Source organism: Anas platyrhynchos, chromosome 11, assembly GCF_047663525.1.
Source record: "Anas platyrhynchos isolate ZD024472 breed Pekin duck chromosome 11, IASCAAS_PekinDuck_T2T, whole genome shotgun sequence".
Taxonomy (NCBI): Eukaryota; Metazoa; Chordata; class Aves; order Anseriformes; family Anatidae; genus Anas; species Anas platyrhynchos.
This window is the reverse complement of record NC_092597.1, coordinates 17541107-17561897: the sequence shown is the minus strand read 5'-3', so window position 1 is coordinate 17561897 and position 20791 is coordinate 17541107. Positions and strand designations below refer to the sequence as shown.

Here is a 20791-nt window from a genome sequence, read left to right as displayed (position 1 = left end):
TGCCATGGCTGTCTAGCTTTGCTTGACATTTTTAGCTCTCTAACTTCCTCTCCCTAGATCAACTCCTCGTGCCCACATTGACATGTTATTCCCACTGCTTTGCTCTTTCAGTTTGCAGTACTATCCTGGTAATAAATAGAGCAATCAGTGTGTATCCTCTGAGCTGCCAAAGTTTCCTTCTTCTGGCTCCATCTCAGGGTTGCAGCATCATCCACTCATTTCCATTGCCTCCTAATGGGTACTCCCAAGGGCACGACCTGGTCTCCAGCCACATGTTTCTGATACTCCAGGGCACCGAGGCTGTGCTCTGAAGCCTCATTACACATCCAAGCCCCCAGACGGCGAGATAACCAGCCACCCCCTTTGAGCAGCTTATTGCTGTATTACAGCTGAACCTCGGGGAGCTGGGGGAGGTTCGTGAAAGGCCAGCGTTAATGGCCATTAGGGAGAGAGATAATTACTTAATGCTAGTACAGCACTTTGAAGATGTAAAGCTATATAAGTGCTATGTACAAGTAGTATTATAAGGCTCTAGGTTTGTCTGCTAGGAAGGAAAGCGGGTGTCTGGGGAAAGGATTCTCCTTGTCCCAGCTTTCTGAATGACATCCAGCTGATTAGGAAGGGAAAAGATGACATGTCATCCCCGATGAGTTCGACAGTACAGCAGCAGGTAGTGGAGCAGCAGCGTTCAGCAAAGGCAGTGCAATATATCTGCAGTTTGGGCCACTTGCAGAGATAACATGAAAAATCAAAACCAGAGCAGAGCTGAAAAACCCTCGTGAGAACGTTGTATGCGCGGGAATCCAGACCTCAAAGCTCTGAAGGCAGGCATTAGCAGGCAGCACTGCTTCCCCCCTCCTGGCCCCCACACTAGCTCCAGGGCTGTACCCCAAGGCAGCATTCAGAGGGGGGTACCGAGCCATCCACACCATGCTCACAGCTGAGGGCTGCTTCAGAGATCTCAGCTCAGAATGGAATTTGCTCTCTGGCATGCTATAAGGCAGTCTTTTAGTTTTCCTTTTGTGCAGTTGCCTTCCCAACTTTGAAGTAAAAAAGAAAAAAAAAAATGAGAGAAAGAAAAAAAAAAAAGTAAATAAATAAATCAGTGCATTGCTTTCCAAGGTCATTTGACATTTGTTTTCCATGGCCATCTGACAGCTGTATTCCTGCTCCTGGCTTACTTTGGGGATGTTCTGTTCCCGCTCCTGCCTTGGGAAGTCACAGCAACCACTGTGAGGTGCCTTTGTATGGTGCAGCATTGCTTGAATGTCTCTTAAGTGTGCAGGAAGCCGAGATGTTTGAGTTTGTACAGAATCATGTAGCAGTAGTGGAGACCTTGGAACTATTTCTCTCCAGGAGAACCCACTCAACACATCACCTCTTTTTAGAGGTAGTGATAAGACATGCATTCCCTGACTGCTGCCTTGGTTTCTGCTGCTGTAGGTAGGGATGACCCGGGCTCTTCTTTAATTGCAGACCTGGCTGTCATCCCAGGCTGGGCTGCACTACAACACGTGGCCTTTAAACCTCAGCTTTAGGAGCTGGGTGATCCCTCGAAGATTAACTCTGAACATTCCCCCAGCAGCCAGATGTATGGCCTCATCAGGACAAAAAAAAAAAACAAGGTAATGGAAATGAGAAGCACAAAAAGCTGCATATTTTGGCTAAGTTGAGTTCTTGGACAAAATAAAAATAAAATTGAACAAAACCACTGTCGATTGTGCCCTTGTGAGCTGAAGTTTGTCAAATGAGGTTGAGGAAGGAGAGGGTGGCTTTTCAGGGAGAAGGCAAAGGAATGTAGATGCTTGTGGGTGAAAATCTAGGAGGAAACAGTCCTCCCATAACATCAGTGCTGGATCCAGAACTGAGAGACGTCCTTTTATCGGACAGATGGGACAGCATTTTACCTGTGTGAATCCCAAGAGGTCCCTAGGCACCTTGTGCAAAGCAGAGGGATCAAGACATGCCAGCCAGATCGGGGCTTTGCTAATGGTTAGCTGTCCCAGAGTTCATGGCCTTCACTGCCACCTTACTGGGCTCTAAAGCCCCTAAGTAGTTTCCATCAGAGGCAGCTGCATTAAAGTGCACGTTGTGACTGGTTGTGATTCCCAAATACTTTATCTGTAATTTCCTTTGGGTTTATTCAGGAAGGAAGGTGCTAGCTGCATCTTAGACAGCACCATTTCCAGAGTTATTCTCACCTCCAAAATCCCAAAGCTGTTCTCCTGACTCTGAAAGGCATCACGGCTGTAGCAGCCACAAGCTGAAGCCCCTGCTCCCTCCTCTTCTTAAAAATTTGTAAGATGTCCCTGCAAACTCTCTCAACCAAGGCCTTGCCTTCAAGTCTTGTACCTTTGCTGTCCCTGCTGTCACAGCCAGTGCTGAAGATGGGTTTTAATACTGTCAATAAACAGCAAAAAGCTTCTGCCAAACATTTCAACTTACTCGGCTCACTGTGTCCTCACCGTGCATCACTGCACATGTTTGTGGCACTCTCTGGGCATGGTCTGATCCTGTCCCATGCTCACCCCCTGCACACAACCATCTCTCCCAAGCCCTGGAGGTTCTGCAGTGTGGGGCTTGCAGCCTGTTCCTCTGCACATCAGTGAGTGAAGACACCTTATAGCAATCTGCAAGGGCTCTCAGAGGTTTTTGGGGGGCTTACAAGGTACAGAGTGACCGTAGCCATGTCTGCTATGTGCACGCACCTGCACCGGGTGTCCCAGACTCACCCAAAGCAGGAGAGGTGCCTGCTGCCAGAAATTGGACTTACCCAGGGAGGGCACGGGGAAACCAACTGTCCCTGTCGCGAGGTGATGTAAGGAGCCAGATGGACTTGTTCGGGAGCAGGGAGAGCTCAGGCAGGGTTAATGCGAAACTGAGAAGGGGGTGAGACCTTCCTGCTGTCGGTTGGACTCTTTGGCAAGGGGCTGTTTGTTCCCCCCAGCTGCGCATACTGTGTTTAAACATGAGCCTAAGAATAAAGCCTGCCATTGACATTGTTTTTCCTTACTTCATTTAACAAACTAGTTGCTTTATGACCTGTAATTCTGCATCACGTTGAATCAAGCAGTGTAATTTGCAAGCAGGGACGGTGGCCTTTCTCCCTGTTCCCCTCATCTCTGCTCCACCGAGTGTGTTTTAATCCCACGGTTTTCAGCATTCCTAATGAGCCATTAACAAGCTGCCAATTACTTACGCAAATGAGGGGGGGCAGACATAGAGGGGTGGCTGTAGCTAGAGGTAAATTCTGCTACCTCAAAACGGCCTGAGATAAATCACTGCTTCTCGAAGAGCTGCCTGTACCCAAGAGTCCTCTCACTTATATTATCTGCCATCTAAAAATGCCAGAGGTAATGCAGAGGATGGTTAAGAAAAGGGAAACAGAGGAGTAATTGCACATATATTTTTAATTATGTTTGCCAATAATCTATTTGGTGCGCTCCTTGCTACAGATCACCACTCCCCTTTCCTTCCCAGCTCTCAAAGCAGCTAGGAGAGGGCTGCACAACCAGCCTGCAGAGGAACAAGGGCCAGTTTCTCATCTTCATGTAAAAATAAACGCTTCAAAAATAATGATCTCCATCATGAACATCAGACATGAGCTATGAGGAAGATATATTTGGGAAGAGCAACTGTACTTTGCAAAGCACTTGGAAAAGAGGTCAGTGAGGCCACCACCAGCTCCTCAAACTCTCATCCTAACAGGTGCTGCTAGAGCCTTCTGCCCCTCAGGCCAACCTACTGAAAGCTTTGTGGGGCCCAGAGTGGAGAGACCCCACATGAGGACATCTCAGACAGCTGAGGGAACTGGTAGCACTGGGATGGAGTCACCAGCAGGACACCCAGTGGATGGAGTCCCACTGCTTGGCTGTGGCTTGGTGCTGGGTGGCTGGTCAGAGGGGTGCATGCAGACGGTGGCCTCTGCAATGTTTTGCACCACAGCCCCCATGTGGGCACTCCATCCAGCATAATCTGGGAAGCCACTAAACCCTTTTAAATTCCAGCCATCAGATAACCAGTTTGTCAGGCACCACATGGATTTACTGATTTTCTCCACAAGGTAGGAGACCCTGGCACCGCACCGCACTCTTTTTTAGGGCAGACATGCTCAGAGATGTGCAATACCCATGAAACAGCACAGCTATTAGCTGGTTCCAACTTCAAAGGGGATCTGTAGTCTGCAAAGACTGCGAGCACCAACAGAAATTGTCCATGACTGATCTGCATTATCGCTTTGCAGTGAGCTGGTAATACTACAAGAAGTGTTTAATAGCTCAAAAGCTAATCAGATAGAGGCTAAGTTAAACCATCACGATGCAAGGAACATGTCCATCAGGATTCCACTCTTGTGGCAACACAGGGAATGAAAATCAGCTCGGTTTCTGGCTCCAGAAAGTAGGAAGAATATTTGACCAATAAATCCTAACCTGGCGATATAAAAGCAACATCTCGACATGGCCTGAGAAATGCAGCTTAGGAAATAATACCAATAAAGCACTTGCATGTGCTATCACTCTATGCTAAAATGCTTTCAGATTGGTATCTCATAATCTCTCCTTCCATCGTTCCTCTCTGTCTGTCCTGACAGTGACTCCCCTCTGGGTACCCAATAATGCTCCGTCTTTGTCTGCAGCCAGAGCCGTCCCTGACTGACGACTCTACATGATTTAGATAAGGCTCCATTACTTAACTTCTGGATGCTGGATAATCAGTTCAACTGCCTTGGCATTAATCATAATAATATTCAAAATTCATTAGGCTAGATTGTTTGGGAATCTATTTCTTATTAATGTCAGATTCGCTGAGCATAGGCCTGGCAGCAGAGAGACACAAATTTAATACAACACAGGGCATGGGGACTCCCAGCAGAAGCAGAGCCCCTTCCCTTACGCACAGCTGGGTGCTGAGCTGACAGCCTGTCAGCTGGGAGGGCTGGTGGATAGCAGAGAAACACCATGAGCATGCTGCCTGTTGGCTCACCAAGGGGTACCTATAGAAACGTGGAGAGGGTGGAGATTTGGGGGAGTCAGATCCGCATGTAAATCTTAATAGCATCTGTTCTATCCAAAAATTGGGCAGGCAACTCGGAGATTTTTGTGCACAGTCATAGTATGGAAGCACAAAAAATAGAAGTCTCTTTATGATAGAAATCTGTTCCTTGCTTTTCTGAAAAAGTACAATATTTTAGCTTAGAGGAATGGGCTGTAGTGCTTTACCACAATGAAAAACTTTCAGCAGTAAAGTAGCTGGATCATCCCTTCTAGCTGATTTCCTGTAAGCCAGCTGAGGATGGTTCCCAGTGCTGTACCTAACAGGTTTTTTTGGCCTGCTTAAACATTTTGGGTGCTGGTGCTTTCCTTCTGGTACAAGTTCTCACCCTGCAGTTGAACAATGGTTGCTCAGCAGGGAAACATCACAGAAATACCAAACAGCTCCAGAAGATGCTTATGCTTTCTCTCTTAATGAAGGCAGTGCAAGCACAGATGGCATCTCACACAAACACGTTGCAAGCCATGTTAAAATAAAGAGCTCATTATCGGAGGCTGCAGTGTCACACCTACTAACGAAGTGATTAAACTCATCAGTGCCTGTGTGAAAGCTGGGCTGGCTCTGGCACCGCTGAACAGAGAGCCACGTCTCACCACAAAGGCAAACCCCAACATCCTCCCCCCCAAACACTCATCATTTCAGCCACTGCAGAGACATGGGGATTAGAAGAGGCTAATGGCTAAACTTCCAAAGTAGGGAAAGTCGCCCTGGATGTGCCCTTCCCATGCCTGCCTCCAGCATCCTTGTTACAAGGTGGTGTGGCACACAAAGAGACCGTGCGTGGTGGGCAGGTGGAGAAGAGTGCACCCACACCCATCTAAGGCTGGGGCTTGGATGGAGGTTCTGATGAAAAACAAGCTAAACCTGAAGTCGAACGTCTCATCCTTCTGTAATCAAGCACTTTTTCACCTGAAACTTCCCATGCATTGAAGTTTCCTCTGCTCTTTACCAAGTTTTGCAGATGTCCTTGATTAGGACAGAGTTGCGGGAGTCCTATGCCTTTTAACCACCGAGAGTTAAAATCCTTCCTCCCTGCTTCACTTAGCCAGGAGCTTAAATAAATAAGCAAACCCACAAACACAGGAACTGGGTTGCAGATGCCATTAGAGTCTTCCAGCACTACGTGGCCATCACAGCGATCACTGGTTGCCTTCTGCTCCCCTTCCTGCAGCCAGCCAGGTGCTCCACGCCACCGAGCCCACTGGGATCATTTTACAAGCCCAGCACCTTGTAGGACACATGTGGCTGTTTTTGCCATAAGACAGGACTAGCTCCTAGATATCCAGCTCTCTGAACAAGGCAGGTCTTCCTAGCAGAGTCTCCAGACACCAGCTCTCCATTAGGGTTAGCCACAAGAGGAAGGACGGAAAGAGAAAGTGAGCCTAAAGAAACCGCTAATGTTCTGCAGCGTCTGGTAGGATGAATGACCCCCGCAGACATATGCTGAGCAGACAGGACAGTCCTCAATTATGTCATTGCTGGAGCATTTACTTCAAGGAGAAACGTGACTGCAAACGCTGGGCTTAAAGCCCTGGCTGATTTCGCTGCCTCTGGATAAGCTGCTGGAGCCCAAGAGCATTAGGTATGTGCATGCAGCATGCACAGGCAATGACACGCATGTCTGTGTATGAAACAGCTTTACAGATCCAGGAGAAGAGCTGGAAAAAACCTGTTAAGTTCCATTCTGTCCTCTTTCCCTTGTGAATGAGGGACCTAAAGGATTTGCTAAGGTATTGATGGGCACCAATTCAAACATCCCAGTGGGCAACCCCCAGCTTCCCTCAGGAAATCAGAAGCAAATCTTGCTTACACAATAGAAAATTCCTGCTTGCCACACTGATTTTCCCCTGCCTCATCTTCAGCATTTTATCCTTGTGCTAACTTCTACGTACTTCCCTCAATAACATTTCCTAGCCTTTAGGCTCACAACTATGTAAATATTTGCAATCAGGCAGCACATCTCCCCTTTCTGATCATTGCTTAGCCAAACTATTTATGTACAGCTCGTTCCACCCTGCCTCAGAAATCAATTGCTTCCCCCCGTCTTTGTTTCAGCTTTACCTCTCCAGAAATAGTTGACCTTATGGATACTCTTTGTGGGGTTAAGTCACAAGAATGTGGCTGTGTAATATTTAAAATGAAGATTGCTGGAGAGGCACACAGGGGTTTCCATTTTGCTCTTTGGCGTGGGTTCTCCACGTGCTCACTGGGGAGCTGTCACCCCACAAGGGACCATGCGTGGTTTAAAGAGGATGGGATTTATGAGGATGAAGAGCATCATGGCCCGGAGCAGGCACAATCTCACTTCACAGCAACATGCCGTGTATTGATCACGGCCAATTTGTGTTTGTTAACCACCCGAGAGGTAAAATGAGCTGCTGCTGGAATTTGTGCTTGATAATCAAAAGTGTTTGTCAGTCTTCAAAACGCTCTGCGAGTAGGTGCTTGATTTGGGTGCATGGGGAAAAAAAAAAAAAAAAAAAAAAGAGGTTATGTTCCCTAACCCCCTAGCTAGCATAGGTCCCTCACAACCCTGCTTTCTGCCTCAGCTTCCCTGCATTTCCTAGACAAACTGCTCTGTTTTTTCCTCTGTCTCGCTGACTGAGAGGTGCTCTTGCTGCCTTCTCGTTTCACCTCCCCCAACCTGAATTTTAAGCCATTTAACAGCTTTAAATGCACCTAATGAGGTTTCAGTCTGCACTTTGCTGCTGGCCCTCGGCTTCTCTGACACTGGGAAGAAGAGAGGTTTGGAAACCTATGGCGGATTTCCCTGCGTTGGAGGTCTAATTATATGGTAACTGGTGACCCTGTAAGTACAGGGTAATCTGCTGTGTAATGCTGGAGTAAATTATCCCACTACTGCTGTCTTTTCCGCTGCAGCCTTCTGCGGAGATGGAAATGCAGCCGGCTAAATGGTAATTAATCTTTGACACCCACCCAGGCCGGTGAGAAGCAACCTGTGAGAGCCCCCGGCTCTGCGGGGCCACGGGACCTGATCAGGAGCCACTGCTGCGGTGTCACCTGGCCCTGCTGTCACCCGGGAACCAGAGCGAGGGACACTTGGTCACCCAGGTGTCAGCTGCTGGGGGCAGTGCACATGGGCTGTGGCTCTGGAGCTAGATGAGGTTGTCTCCTGCCCAGGATTTAGGCATTGCTCATTCAGAGGGACTCATCCAGAGTCGTCTGCAGGAGGAAGAGGGCAGGCATGGATGAGTTTCCTTGGCTGCTTCCTGGCTGAATTTGGCCATGGTGGTGTCCTGAAAACACCTGGGAGGGCAGAGCCGTGCCCATGTGGATGCAGGGTGGGAGCATCAGCACCCTGAGTCAGCAGGATGGGGACAAAGGTCCCAAAAGGCTCCTCCACAATGGGGTGAGCTGCCTGGGGCACTTTTTCTTATCATAAGGGAGGTGGGTGTGAACAGCACCACTGCCTTCCTCTGAAGCCACCCAAAGCAGCTGGGCACAGACCCAAGCATTCACCCATCACAACTCCTGGAAAACCAGAGGAGAGGTCTGCTGGCTGTCTGCCCATCAGGAGATGTTCCTCATTCTCTCCCCACCTTAATCAGCCTGCTGCTCTGGAGCTGGGGGCTGCCCGTCTGACCCCTGGGATCTTTATGGCGATGAAATATATTTGCACACCTTTTAGACCTACTGACATCCTTCCCTCCGGACCGCCTCAGGTTTTTATAGTAACCCCGGTGATGATTTTCAGGTAATAGACTAATAAAATATTTTAATTTGTTAGGAACATTAAGGTGGGCACTGTACAATTCTTATGACATTTAAGTAGTGATTAAAAATAATAATAAAAAAAAAAAGGGTTTCTGAGTGAATTTCTTTTCCAAACAGGAGCACTGAAATAGAATGTCAAAAATCCCACACGCTGGTACCCAGAACAGCTCTGACACCTCCTGCTCGTGCCTGTTTCACTTGAATACCTGCCAAGTTAAATAAGCAACCGTGTTTTTGTCAAGTGAGCCCTCCCCCTGAGTGGCTCCAGCAGTTTATGCTGCATCTCAGCCTGGATGTCTCCATGTGCCATTGCTCTCCATGGGCTGGCTCTGAACTAATGGGTGCTGAGCTGGCTAACTGTGTGTTTTTGCACCTCTGCCTTTCTCAGCTTGGCAACATTCGCCTATGTCCTTCCCCCCATCCCGTTGCCACTTCACTGTGCACTCTGATTGACCAACAGGACAAGAATGAGAGCAAGCCAGGGCTCTAAAGCATCCCACCATTTCCATGGCTTGCAACAAGCAGCGTGCCACCAGGGAGGCTGCTGCACCAGCCCCTTTCCTCTGGCTCTGCAGCAGTTGTGTGGTTTGGAGAGAACAAGGCTGCCCTGAGCAAAGCAGGGGCATTTGAGAGGACAGCTGCCCTTGCAGCAATGCGGGTGGAATTTTATTCTGGCTTTTTTCATGGATTTTCTATGTGCCCTTGTGCTCTCTGCTTCCCTTCCTAACCTGTAAAAAAAGGGGCGATGCAACCCACTTGCTTCACAAAACTGCTGTGCAGGTAAAGGCTTGTACAACGAAGCAAGAAACATCATGGAAAAGCCTGCCAAGAAAGGGGAAAATAGGCAGGTGTTTAGCTCAGGGTTAGTTACACCTTGCACAAGAGACAGGGTGTTACACAACGAATATTATGTAGAAGAATAGCGAAGAAGTTCCTTTGTTCCGTGAGCGTTTCTGCCTTGTACCTCAGCTGAATCGTACAAGATTAATGGCAGGCGGTGATGTAAAGTCTGCACTACAAGGCAGAGGCAAGGCGTGTGAGCTGAGGCCTTGCCATTGTCATTACCTGACCTTGCACGCTCCCTTTTGCAACCTCAGCATTTTTTTTCTCAATAGTATTTCTGGGTGGTTATTTTAAGAAAACTGTGTTAAGTTTCTTGCTTCCGTGCCAGGCACCTGCTGCTCGGCGAACGGGCCGTGACTAAGCACGGGCTGGAAATTAGAAGAATCTGCAAGTTCAAGCAACGAGATGCTGGGCCTGTCTTCCCTTAGGAGCACATTTAATAGTGCCGCTTGATTATGAAAAGATAAATCTGATGTGATTGATGCAACAGGGGATTGGGTTTGATGATCCTGGGAATCCCTTCCTCTCCACTCCTAATGAATTTATTTTCTAAGGGCGGGGGGATGGCAGAAAACAGCAAAACACGTGGATGCCTGCTGATGCTGGGGTCTCCACCCCCAGATTTGTCTACTTCCCATCACAAGAAGGGGGAACGGATCTGTCTCCAAGGTCTGCCTGTCCTGAATGTGTCAAGTGGAGGTGGAAGTAGGGATCCCCCCGCTTCTCTCTTCATATTTTCCAGCTACCAAGAACATCCAAAATTCACTGTCCTTGAACCAGTACACCAAGTGTCTCAGCTCACAGGTTCCCTACATATTTCCCCTGTACTTACCTGTCTCCTGTCTCTTACCTGTCTCTTTTTATTTACTTATTTTTTGTGGATGTGTATCTCCTTGCTGAATATGACCAGGGATCACCTTTTAAGAGTGGGGAACTGAGGCACAGAGGGACTAGCTGAATTTCCTATGGTGACAGACTACAGATAGCATATAGAAGGGGCCTGCAGCCCAGTCCAAGACTGAAATCACTTCTTCTCCATGCACCTAAGTGGGGTCTGCCTTTCAGAACAGGAAGAGCAGAGCAGAAAGCGTTTTTCAACAGAAGTATTCACTGGTTTGGGATTTCCATCCTCTATCAAGTCAAAGGGCCTGAGCTTGGGATGCACAGTGCAAGGTTGTTTCAGAAGGGATGCAGAGGGTGAGCAGTAATGTTTGTGTTTTTTTTTTTCCCTCAAAGAGTTATAATTCTTTAATTGCTACTTACTAATAAGTGAAAATGCTGTGATTTCTGCAGGATCAAATGGTGCAGGATAAGCTGTTTATTAATTAGCATGCTTTTAAGGCTGGGAAAAAATAATAAAAGAAGCAACATGATTGTAGATGATAGCTATAAACATGACCCAAGCATTACCTGCCATGATATTTTAGCCAAGGGGAGGCTGTCGTGTTAGTGCTGGCCACGCGACTCTGACAGTGAATAAAAAATCTCCAAAATGCAGCTATTCACAGACATGTGCTACATCTCTCTGGGGCCTGATCCTGTGAATAACACCAGGTACAGCACTTGTGCATGTCAGTGCTCCTCTGGTTTCCCCAGGGATTGCTTGGGCAACTGAGTGCTAAGCCCAGTGGTAAGCCCAGTGGTAAGTGGTTGCAGGATCAGATTCATAGTCTGCCGAGCATTTGGGATGAAAAGAGCTATAAAGAAGTCACATATTATTATGTCACATTGCAAAGGTCAAGTCCTGTATTTGTTCTGTCATAAGGGCATGATTGAAAGGCAAAAAAATAGTGTCAGGGCACAGGGGGAAATCATTTTTTAAAAGCTGCCTTCGGGCCTGAGGATACAAAATTACATCAGAGCTTAGAACTGAATTCCCATCCACACCCTGCAATTCGGTTTTGGCTCAGAAAGGCATAAACGTAACAAAATCACCTTTTGGTGGCACGTCTTCGTAGCTGCTGACATAGCCCCTTGTAAAGCCGGCGAGACCTAAACTCACCCTCCCTTGTGATTTGGGCAGCAGTCAGAAACTGCCAGAGCCCTGCTCCGGCACAGGTCCAGGAGGGCTCTGCAAACACACCGAGCTGCTTTACACCCCATAGGCATTTGCTGGATCCCTGTTGCTGCTGGGGCAGGAGTGCAGCGGTGCTGGGAGGAGGCTGGGCACTGCGATAGCTGGTCCTCCATCACCTGGCCAGGAGCACACGCTGGGGGGTTGGAGCCTTTAGTTCTCCCTGCCCCCAGGAATTTGTCCAAGTCATGGCTACTTTGTGAATATTTATGTGCATCTCTTAAGGCTTGCTGGCACAGGGAAACTATTGAGAAATAAACTGGGGAGCCATCACTTTCTTGCCATAACCTGTTAGGGCGCATCAAGCTCTGCAGAGTGTTTTTGGGTGGATTAGCTCAATCCAAAACAGATTTAAGCAATAGCTCCGCAACTTTCAGGATCCACAGAACGCTTCTTTGTGCACAAGCAGCAAAACCACAATGGACAATCGAGTTCAGTATTTGCTCCTCTCATTAGCTCCTGCAGCTGACCTCCAGCATGCTGCCAGCAGCAGCCTCTGGGATGCAGCGAGTGTTGGGGACCCACCGTGCTGCATCCCACCTCGCTGCATCCCGAGGCTCCAGCATCCAGCACACAACACTGGGACCAGGGCTCGCCTCTGTGGGAGAGTAAAGAGGATTCACCAGCCCTCAGCTGGCTTGCATGGCTCCCATCAGCCACCACCTTGGCAAAACTGAGCTTTTTTGCATTGCTGGAGCATCAAACCCACGCTGATCTCCCCGTGCTGCTGCACCAAGGAGGGAGGGGAGCAGCAGTGGGGCTCTCAGTCTGCTCACTGGCAGCTGCAGGCACCCGGCTGCTCAAACAGAGGGGCTGTGCCTAGACTAGCAAACAAAAGCCATGAGGGTTGGCATGTGATGGTCCAACTGTTTAAATGGCCAGCGTTAGGACCCCACCAATTCAACAGCATCCAAGCAACTGCTGAGAGGACAACACAAAGCAGGAATGGTCCCTGGTAGGCAGAGCAAACGCCGCCCTGCTTGGAGGTGGCAGAGGTTTGCATGGAGATAAACCACGCTGAGCACGCTGCCATCAGAACCAGAGGATGTCCCACACCGTTTGCTAGTGCAGACACAGCCTGAATGCCCATGGAGGAGGACTGCACTGAGGAACTTTTGCATTCATCCCGTTACCTCTCCATACAAGCCCCAGGGAGCTGCTGGAGTAGAGAAGCACGGACATTTCCCACCGCACACAAGAGCCCCTCGGCTGCCACACGCACTAGACCCGACCTAGTCCCAAAGCCGCTCGGCCCCACGGGTGCTTCCACGGCCAAGAAGCACCAGTCCCCCGCCTCCAGCTGCCCCAGGGGTCGGGATCCACTCACTGTTGCAGCTGCCGGCGGTGCCAGTCTCTGTCGCTGCCACGCTGCGCTGAACTGGCCCTTCGGACGCGGCCCTTCCTGACAGTGAATGGGCGAAAACAAGGGAAGGAGACAAACAAAAGAGAAGGGGAGGGTGAGAGAGGGAGGGAGGGATGGGGGGGGATGAAGCAAGGGGACAAGAAGGGAAAGGGTATGTCTTTAACCGAACCGTACGTCTCGCACTGCCTGCAGCACCCCAGCTCTGCGCAGCCCTCACCAGGGGGGACACGGGGCAGACGAGCCCCCAGCCCTGGTGGCTGTCACCTGGCACCCCAAAACATCACCTGCACCAGTGCAGAGGGAGGACAAGGGGCAAGCACTGGTGCTGGGCAAAAGCCAAATGGGGCTCCGGGCTCTTCAGACTTCTCCTTGGCCAGAGAAGCCCCATCTCTTGGCGACCCTGAGCCCCTCTCTGGACAGCCTGAAGGAATTTTAGGGGTCCTGAGAGGTTGCTGTGGATCTAGTAGCTAAGCTTCCAGCTCCTGATCCATTGCCAGCCCTCCTGGGCATGACACAAGGACCCATCTGTCTCTGCCAGCAGAACAAGACCCAGACCTGATGTCTGTACTCAACCAAGTTCAGGGGTAGCCAGAGAGAAAGGGCATCTTTGGCCAAATGTCCCAGTGAAGCACCTGGTCCATCAGCCTGCTTTTCCCCCAAAGTCTTTGTCCCATCACTGCTGTTGCAGGTGCTCGCAAAGCTGAACCCTAGGAAGGGATAAGGGAATTGGAAAATACGATGCTACAATTTCCAGTGCATCGAGGCAGGAAAGGTTTGGGGAATGGAAGGGAGGAGAAAGGGCAAGGATCTCAGCGTGCAAATTAAAAGTAAACGATTAGCAAAAAGTCTGCTGGCTCTTTAGTAAGGTCTTTGTGTTCCCACCAGGACAAAAAGGAGACAAAATCCCAAGACGAAAGGGCAGTTGGTGAGAGTGGTGGTTTGGGGGCAGGCTTCTGGCTGTGGTCCTTAGGAGCTCAGGCTGACAGCTGCCCAGGGAAAACCCAAAATACGGGCTTAGGGTGTGTCTGGCTAGTCATCACCCCGGGGCGCCTTCCCACCCTGCTCCAGAGGTGAAAACTGAGCTGTTAAATGTAGCTGACAGCTCATTCTGCTTGGGGAATTGCTCTGAGAATGACTGACTCGCCTCCCTTCCCAAAAAGTTGAGGTAGGAAATGGGTGGGGGAAAGGTTTAGAAAATTGTTTCATGATGGTTGTTTAAATTGCCTCTGCGTTACAGGGTTACAGTTGGGGAAAAAGAAAGAGAAATATCTATCACATAAATCCGCATCCTAAAGCCAGCTGTGGCAGAGGTATGGACATTGGAAGGAAGCAGAGCAGATGAAGTCATCAGCAGTGGAAAAAAAACATCAATATAATATAGTGCAGAACAAAGCAAATTCTACCTCAAACGCAGAGCTGAAAGAGAAACATCTTCTCCTGTCAGATCTATTACCATGCATTTATTCCAATAACAAATAACTAACCCAGAGAGTAACCCAAACCTGATTTATTCCTCCATCTAAGTAAATATGAAGAGGCAGCTGAATCTGACTCCAAAAACCACTGATCTCATATGTTTTTCTTGTATGTATTAGAAAAATTAGGAGTGGAGTTTCTGCCTTACTGCCAGGGGATGCTGGCAAAGCATCTGAGCTATAGATATTGTATCTTGTCACTAATGACTGCAGGGAACTAAAAGGGATTTGGATTTTTTTAATGCTTCACATTAATTGATAATTTGGTCTCTGAATCCACAGTGGAACACAGGATTTACTATATTGGATCAGTCTGGTGGCCCATCAAATCTGGCGTCTTGCCTTGGTGATGCTCAGAAAAATTATCTGCCAGCATCTTTGCTTGCAAGGTGGCTGGCCATTTCTGTAAGGCCATACAGCTGAAACAGAGGAAAGATCCTTCTGGTCTCTCTAAGACACTGAAACATGGTTTTGCCTAGGCTTATAATCATCCCTGCATCTTTTCTTTTTTAATGCAAGGAAAAAGCTCTGTGACTACAAACATTTCCAAGAGACGTGCCGCTGTTTTTCCTCTTGGTCACCGCAGCTCAAAGAACAAGAAGGTGAACCTGTGTTTTCAGAGGGTAAATGAAAACACAACCAGGGCTGGGAGGGGGGTGAGATGCCTTGTACTGAGCAGAATGATATTGATTAGGCAGTATAAAGATTTCACTCACTAATTCCTTTAGCAATCTTATCGTGTGTTGCCCACATAATTGGATGGGGAAGAGAGAGGTGGAATCACTTAAGCGTTCAAAGCTCAACACGCACCAAGAAAAGATTCCTATTTTGTGTGTGTGTGCAATTTTGTGCATCGTTGCCCCTTGATTGTACATTGAACATGCTCTCTTTGACAGCCCAGTCCTAAACAGCCTGTTTATTAAAGACAGCTGCTTGCAAACAGGGGCTTTCTCCATCCAGCTGGCGTGGAGAAGGAGCTCTCTGTGGCTGCAAGAGAGGCAGGACTATGAAACAGGGGGGAAATCAGGAAAGGAAAGCCCATGGGAGTTCTGGCCATGCAGGAATCAGGAGGGAAACAAAATATGTTTTCTTTCCACGTAAATATCTTAATTAAGGATTGTGATGAAGAAATTTGCTTCTTATTTTTTCTAGGGAGGTCTTCAGTTTGTCTGGAAGCAAGGCCTGTTGCATGGGGGACGTTTTCAAGTTTCACTTGAAAAACCACTAAAAGTCACACAACACATCAGGAAAAGGGAATAAATAAAAAAACAACCCAAGTTATTTTATCCATGCTTCCCCTAAACTGGCTATAACACCTCTGACTTGGGTTCTCTCACTGCTCACCCCAGGGCTGGGGCTGCTCCCCACCTTTCCTGGCTGATCTCGTGGCTGTCCCCCAGTAAGGACACCTGAGAGTGGGGTGCTGTGGGTGGGAAGGCAGGAGAAGGCCTCTGACAACTGGGGGGCAGTGGGGAAATGGGTCCAACAACCTACAGAAGGTGAGAGTTTGGCACATCCAAGTCTCCCCTAAGTGGTGATGCTTCTTCCAAAATATGGGTGATTTTTTGGTATGCTCAGAAACACACACATTGCTTGTGGCGTACCTGGGGCTGGAATAACGCAGCTTGCTGGCATATGGTTCTCTACCTTCTTCTGCTCTAGCTACACTTTTAATCAGGCCACCTTGGTAAAAAACAGGAATCGTGATCTCCTGCAGCCTGCTCCATACACAACCTTTCCTTGTTTTGGCACAACGGAGCACGTCCTGGCTGGATCTCCATCATGGGGAGAGTCTCTGGCTTAAGCTAGGCACTGTGCTCCTTTCCATGCCTCTCAAAGTTTTCAGGCTAATGGGGTGTTTGGAGCAGGGACTTCAGGAGGAATGGAGGACATTACAAGCAAGCAGCTTCTTGCAGGTGGATATTCACTCTTGGATGGGTCTGCTACTCAAGAAAAGACTGCTCAAGGATGGGTGGGGTTCACAAGTCGCTTCCTCTGCCTCTGTGGATCTGTTTGCTGTGTTTGCTTACCTCTAACAGATTATTTTTTATCCACAAATCTGTTCAACCACTTTTTTAGCCCATCCTAACTGTTGGCACCTACCACCTCCTGGGACAAGGAGTCCCAGCACCTTACTACCCACTGTAGCACCTCCATTTGATCTCAACCTGCCATGGACATCACCAGCTGCCTGAGATCAGGACATATTGTCCACTGTTGTGATCCCAGCAAACGGGAGGCCAGGTGTTAAAAACCGTCAAGAAGTCAAACTGCAAAGCTTCAAACTTCCCCTGCACTCTGGAGTTCAGGTCTGGTGGTTAGGAGAAAGCACACACCTCAATTCACACCTCTGAGAACTGGACTGAGCTTTGAGTTAAAGATCATAAGCTTGATTAGCTCTTGGTGAGCGTGCGAGGGTTTGGGGGGGCACATGGAGGGGTTAAGTGTGAAAGTCAGCGTTAGAGACAATATTAAATAAAATATATGAGCCAAACGACTTGCAGTGCAGCAGCAGCAACATATCCCAGGCAGCAGCAACAGTGAACATGGAGGTCAAGTACCGTAGCAGGGAGTTTTCATTTCCCCAAAACAAACTGCTCTTTTGTGTCTCGGCTTCAAAGAAGATGTCACTAGATTGCGAGAGCTCTTCACCTGCCACATCCCTCTCATTACTGAAATGAAATAAATGGCAACAGCATGAAAACAGCAACTCAAGCAAGAGAAAGACAGGTCGACAGTGAGGAGAAGGGAGGGGGGACAAGGTGCGAGCGGAGGGCTTGGCAGGGTGGAGAATTAGGGCAATTACCATTTCTGAGAAAATGCCAGAAATACAACACAACCTAATTTCCCCAATTAATTCCTCTGCACTTGAGCTGCTTTGTGTGAAGGGCTCTTAATGTTTCAAACAGGAAGAAGGGGGAAAAATAAAGACTCTTCAACATTTGTTTTTTTCCCTCAGTGCAGAAATGAGCAAGACTTGAGAAAAAAATGTCTGTCTGAAACACAAGATGATGCTGTTACATCTTCCTTCCAGGAGATAAGGAGCTGTGCCATGAATTCAATTTGCAGAGGGTTTTATAGGAGCCACAGAGATATCAGAGAGCAGCACATTCAGTATCACACCGACTTTTCCTGCACGCACAGCACACCAGGACGAGCACAAAGACACTTACCCCATGTACCCACAGCGGAGCAGTTCCCTCACCTCCCCTCTTTCAAGCCTTACTACCACTTGGGTGAAATTTGCCCTTTTGGCCCCAAACCACCAGTTGGGGCAGCTGTGAGGCACCACACTGTGAGCCACCCGCACCTCATGGGTCATACAGGGGGTGACGGCCATGAAAACAAGCAAAAAAAATAAAAAATCGGGTTGGGGTGAGGGAACACATGGGCAAACAGAGGTTGAAAAGGGCATGTAATGTTTTCAACGGCATATGAAGAATCCCACACATAGAAAACTATGGCTCTGCCTGGCTGGCCCATCTGTATCTGCACCAGGGGTCTCCAGGGAACATCTCCAGTTCACTCTGAGATTTCCCTGCCCCTATTTAGGCATGACAAAGCAAGACATGCTCTCCAGAATCCCACCTGTTACAGGAGAAAATGAAAGTCCTTTTCACTTCTAAGTCCGTTCCTTACTGTACCATATAATTACAGGCATGAAACCTTCCCAGCACCCTGGGAGAAAGGGTGGAGAGAGAGTAGCAGGTTGTATTTTCCACCTGGGAGAAGGGGCAGAACAGACAAAAGGTGATGCTTTCCTGCTTAGCATCTGCACAGCATTTAGCTGCTGGAAATTATCCTCTGCTGGAAGCTGAATGTGGCACACATATTATACCCTATACACAAGACCCCACAGCACTGCCAGCACAGCCGGGGACTGAGCTTGCTCCTGTTCTCCTGCTGGCATTCCCTTTTGTAGGTGATGGGGCCAGCCTCTCCTTTCCAGGGCTTGCATCAGAGAGTTTGCACTCTCCACAACTGGGGGAAGAGGGTTGGATGCTAACAGGGCTGGACAGCAATTTCCCTCACTAGGATCAATCCCCCATGCTGTAAACATGCTGTGTGAGATGGACAGCAAAGCAACAGAGTTTTGGAGGACAGGAAAGCAGTAGTTGCACGACCAAGGAACACACACACAGGCACTGAGGAGCCCTGGCATAGAGGCACAGAAAATGCTGGTGGGCAGAGCTAAACCTCTGCAGTGGGTTCAGAGCTGGTGGGGACAGAGCACCGTGGTCATTGAGGGACCTTCTGTCTAGGAGGGTGTGGGTCAGGCTAAATCTGCTTTCAGTGGAAGGTTTGTCTATTAGTCTTATCTGCCACGCTGAATGAGCCTCCAAAGGAGCATGACCCAGGCAGCTGCTAAACCTCAGCGATCTATTACTTGCGTGGAGACTTCGCTGGAAAAATAGCTGACTGTAGCCCAGGAAAAAAGAAAACAATTTTGATCTCCAGGGAGGAGAAATAAAGTAAGAGATGGTCTAGATGGGAGATGGTCATCAGAAGGCAGCCTGACAAGGGGCACTGCAAATTATAAAGAATATGGTTTTTATGTAGCCATTCTAAAGAGAAGAAAGAAAACATTTACCGAGTAAACCTTCACGCTTCAGAGGAGGAGACATCTGCCAGAGGAATCCTAGAGTTTTTAAAGAACACTGACCTAAGGCCAAAGTCATAGCAGAAACGTTGTTTTGGCACTGATGGTCTAAGGATGTGAGAGCCAAGGTTCATAGGAAGAGATATTAATCTTTTATTAAACCAACTGATATCACTGGAGAAAAAAAAAAAAAAAGGAAAAAAAAAAAAAAAGGAAAAAAAAAAAAAAAGGAAAAAAAAAAGAGCTCAGAGAGGACTTATGTGTCTAAAATTCATTCTTTTCTTTTTTTTTTTTTTCCCCTCCAACAATATCAGATGTTCCAATAAAAGATATTGCCTCTTCCTGCAACCCTTGTCTCACCCAAATCCAAAGAATGCTCCAGAGTGGTGAAGACACAGAAGTGGGGGGTGGGTTTTATTATTCTGTTTAGCTCTGCATTGCCAGAAATACAAATTTATTTTCAGAGCCATTTGCAAATCCTGCATGTGCCATTTTTTATTTTATTTTATTTATTTTTTTGATGAGCGAGTGTCCTCTGCATGATGAACAGTGGCCTGGATATACTCAGGACAGATCTCTGGAAAAGGATCCCTAAATTCCCTATGGGGTTTTGAGCCCAGCCTAGGATTCGGGACAGGCTGCCAGAAGGGCAGCACATAGCAGAGCCGGACAGGGGGTTGTCTTCATGAAATTTAATTCCTACATAAATCCTTCTTCTACTCAACCCGTGTCTTCACTGCCGATGTCTCACCCATGTCAGCACATTACCTTGGAAGTTATTGAGGACTGTTGACTAGGATTTAAGACTGTGCTCTCTTCCACAGATGAAGAAATACTGTCCTCTCCCTGGGCAGCTGCCAAATGACTTCGTTTTGGAATTGCATTACTCATTCTGGGGCAAGAAAGGGAAATGATCTGGACATCGCCAGAGCACAGCTCGGCGGGGTGGCTCTGGGCAGGCTCCACGTGCCTGACCTTCCTAAAAAAGCCCCTACTCACATATGGTTTTGAAGGAAAAGTGAGGGAAAAAATTCCTCCCAACCCTTTTCTCTCCAGTATGGGTATATTCTGCCCTGTGTTCCCGTAGAGCCAAAGCTTACGTGGCACATTGCACAACATGTCACAGAAGTGCTCCTTCAGCATCCCTGCCTTTTCTCTTCACAGCCCTGCTGGGCTACTTCTCCCCACTACTTCCATCTTCCTCTGCTTTCTAATCAGATGCCATTTCACCTCTCCCCTGCCTACACCTCCACAACCATCCTCTCTCCAGCCTGTCTCGCTGAAATGAGGTTTAAAGGCAGCAGCTGATGGGATTCCTCTGTGCTGCACGAGGAAAAGGACACATCTGTCTCCAGGCAGATAGAGAGGCAGAGAGAGGAGAGGAAACAAGCCTCTCTGCTGCTTTTGTTACGCAAATGTTTGTTTTCTGTATCCAAATGTGTAACAGGAAATTAAGCAGTTCACCTTTGTAAAGCACTTCTGCATCCCACAAATGCAGGAGACAGATGGTGTTTTTTCTTTGTTTTAAAAGATTAAAAATGGGAAAGAAAGGAAATGCCTAGAAGTTAATCCTCAGCCTGGAACACGCTCACACATCCACATGCCCATGTCCCTGTGCTCATGGGGCCCAGAGCAGCTGGGCAGGAGCA

General features: G+C 48.2%; 1 protein-coding gene across 6 annotated transcripts in view; it reads right to left on the bottom strand.

Annotated features, from left to right (window-relative positions):
* Positions 1 to 20791, bottom strand: part of NTRK3 (neurotrophic receptor tyrosine kinase 3) — a 196460-nt gene that overhangs the window by 11166 nt on the left and 164503 nt on the right. For 5 of the 6 annotated variants that reach the window (XM_005017102.6, XM_013097144.5, XM_038184929.2 and 2 more), the window contains one exon: positions 13032 to 13106. The exons of the other annotated variant lie outside the window; for it this stretch is intronic. In XM_005017102.6, coding sequence (XP_005017159.1) covers positions 13032 to 13106 — 75 coding nt within the window. The remainder of the gene's footprint in view (positions 1 to 13031; positions 13107 to 20791) is intronic. 6 annotated transcript variants of the gene reach the window in all.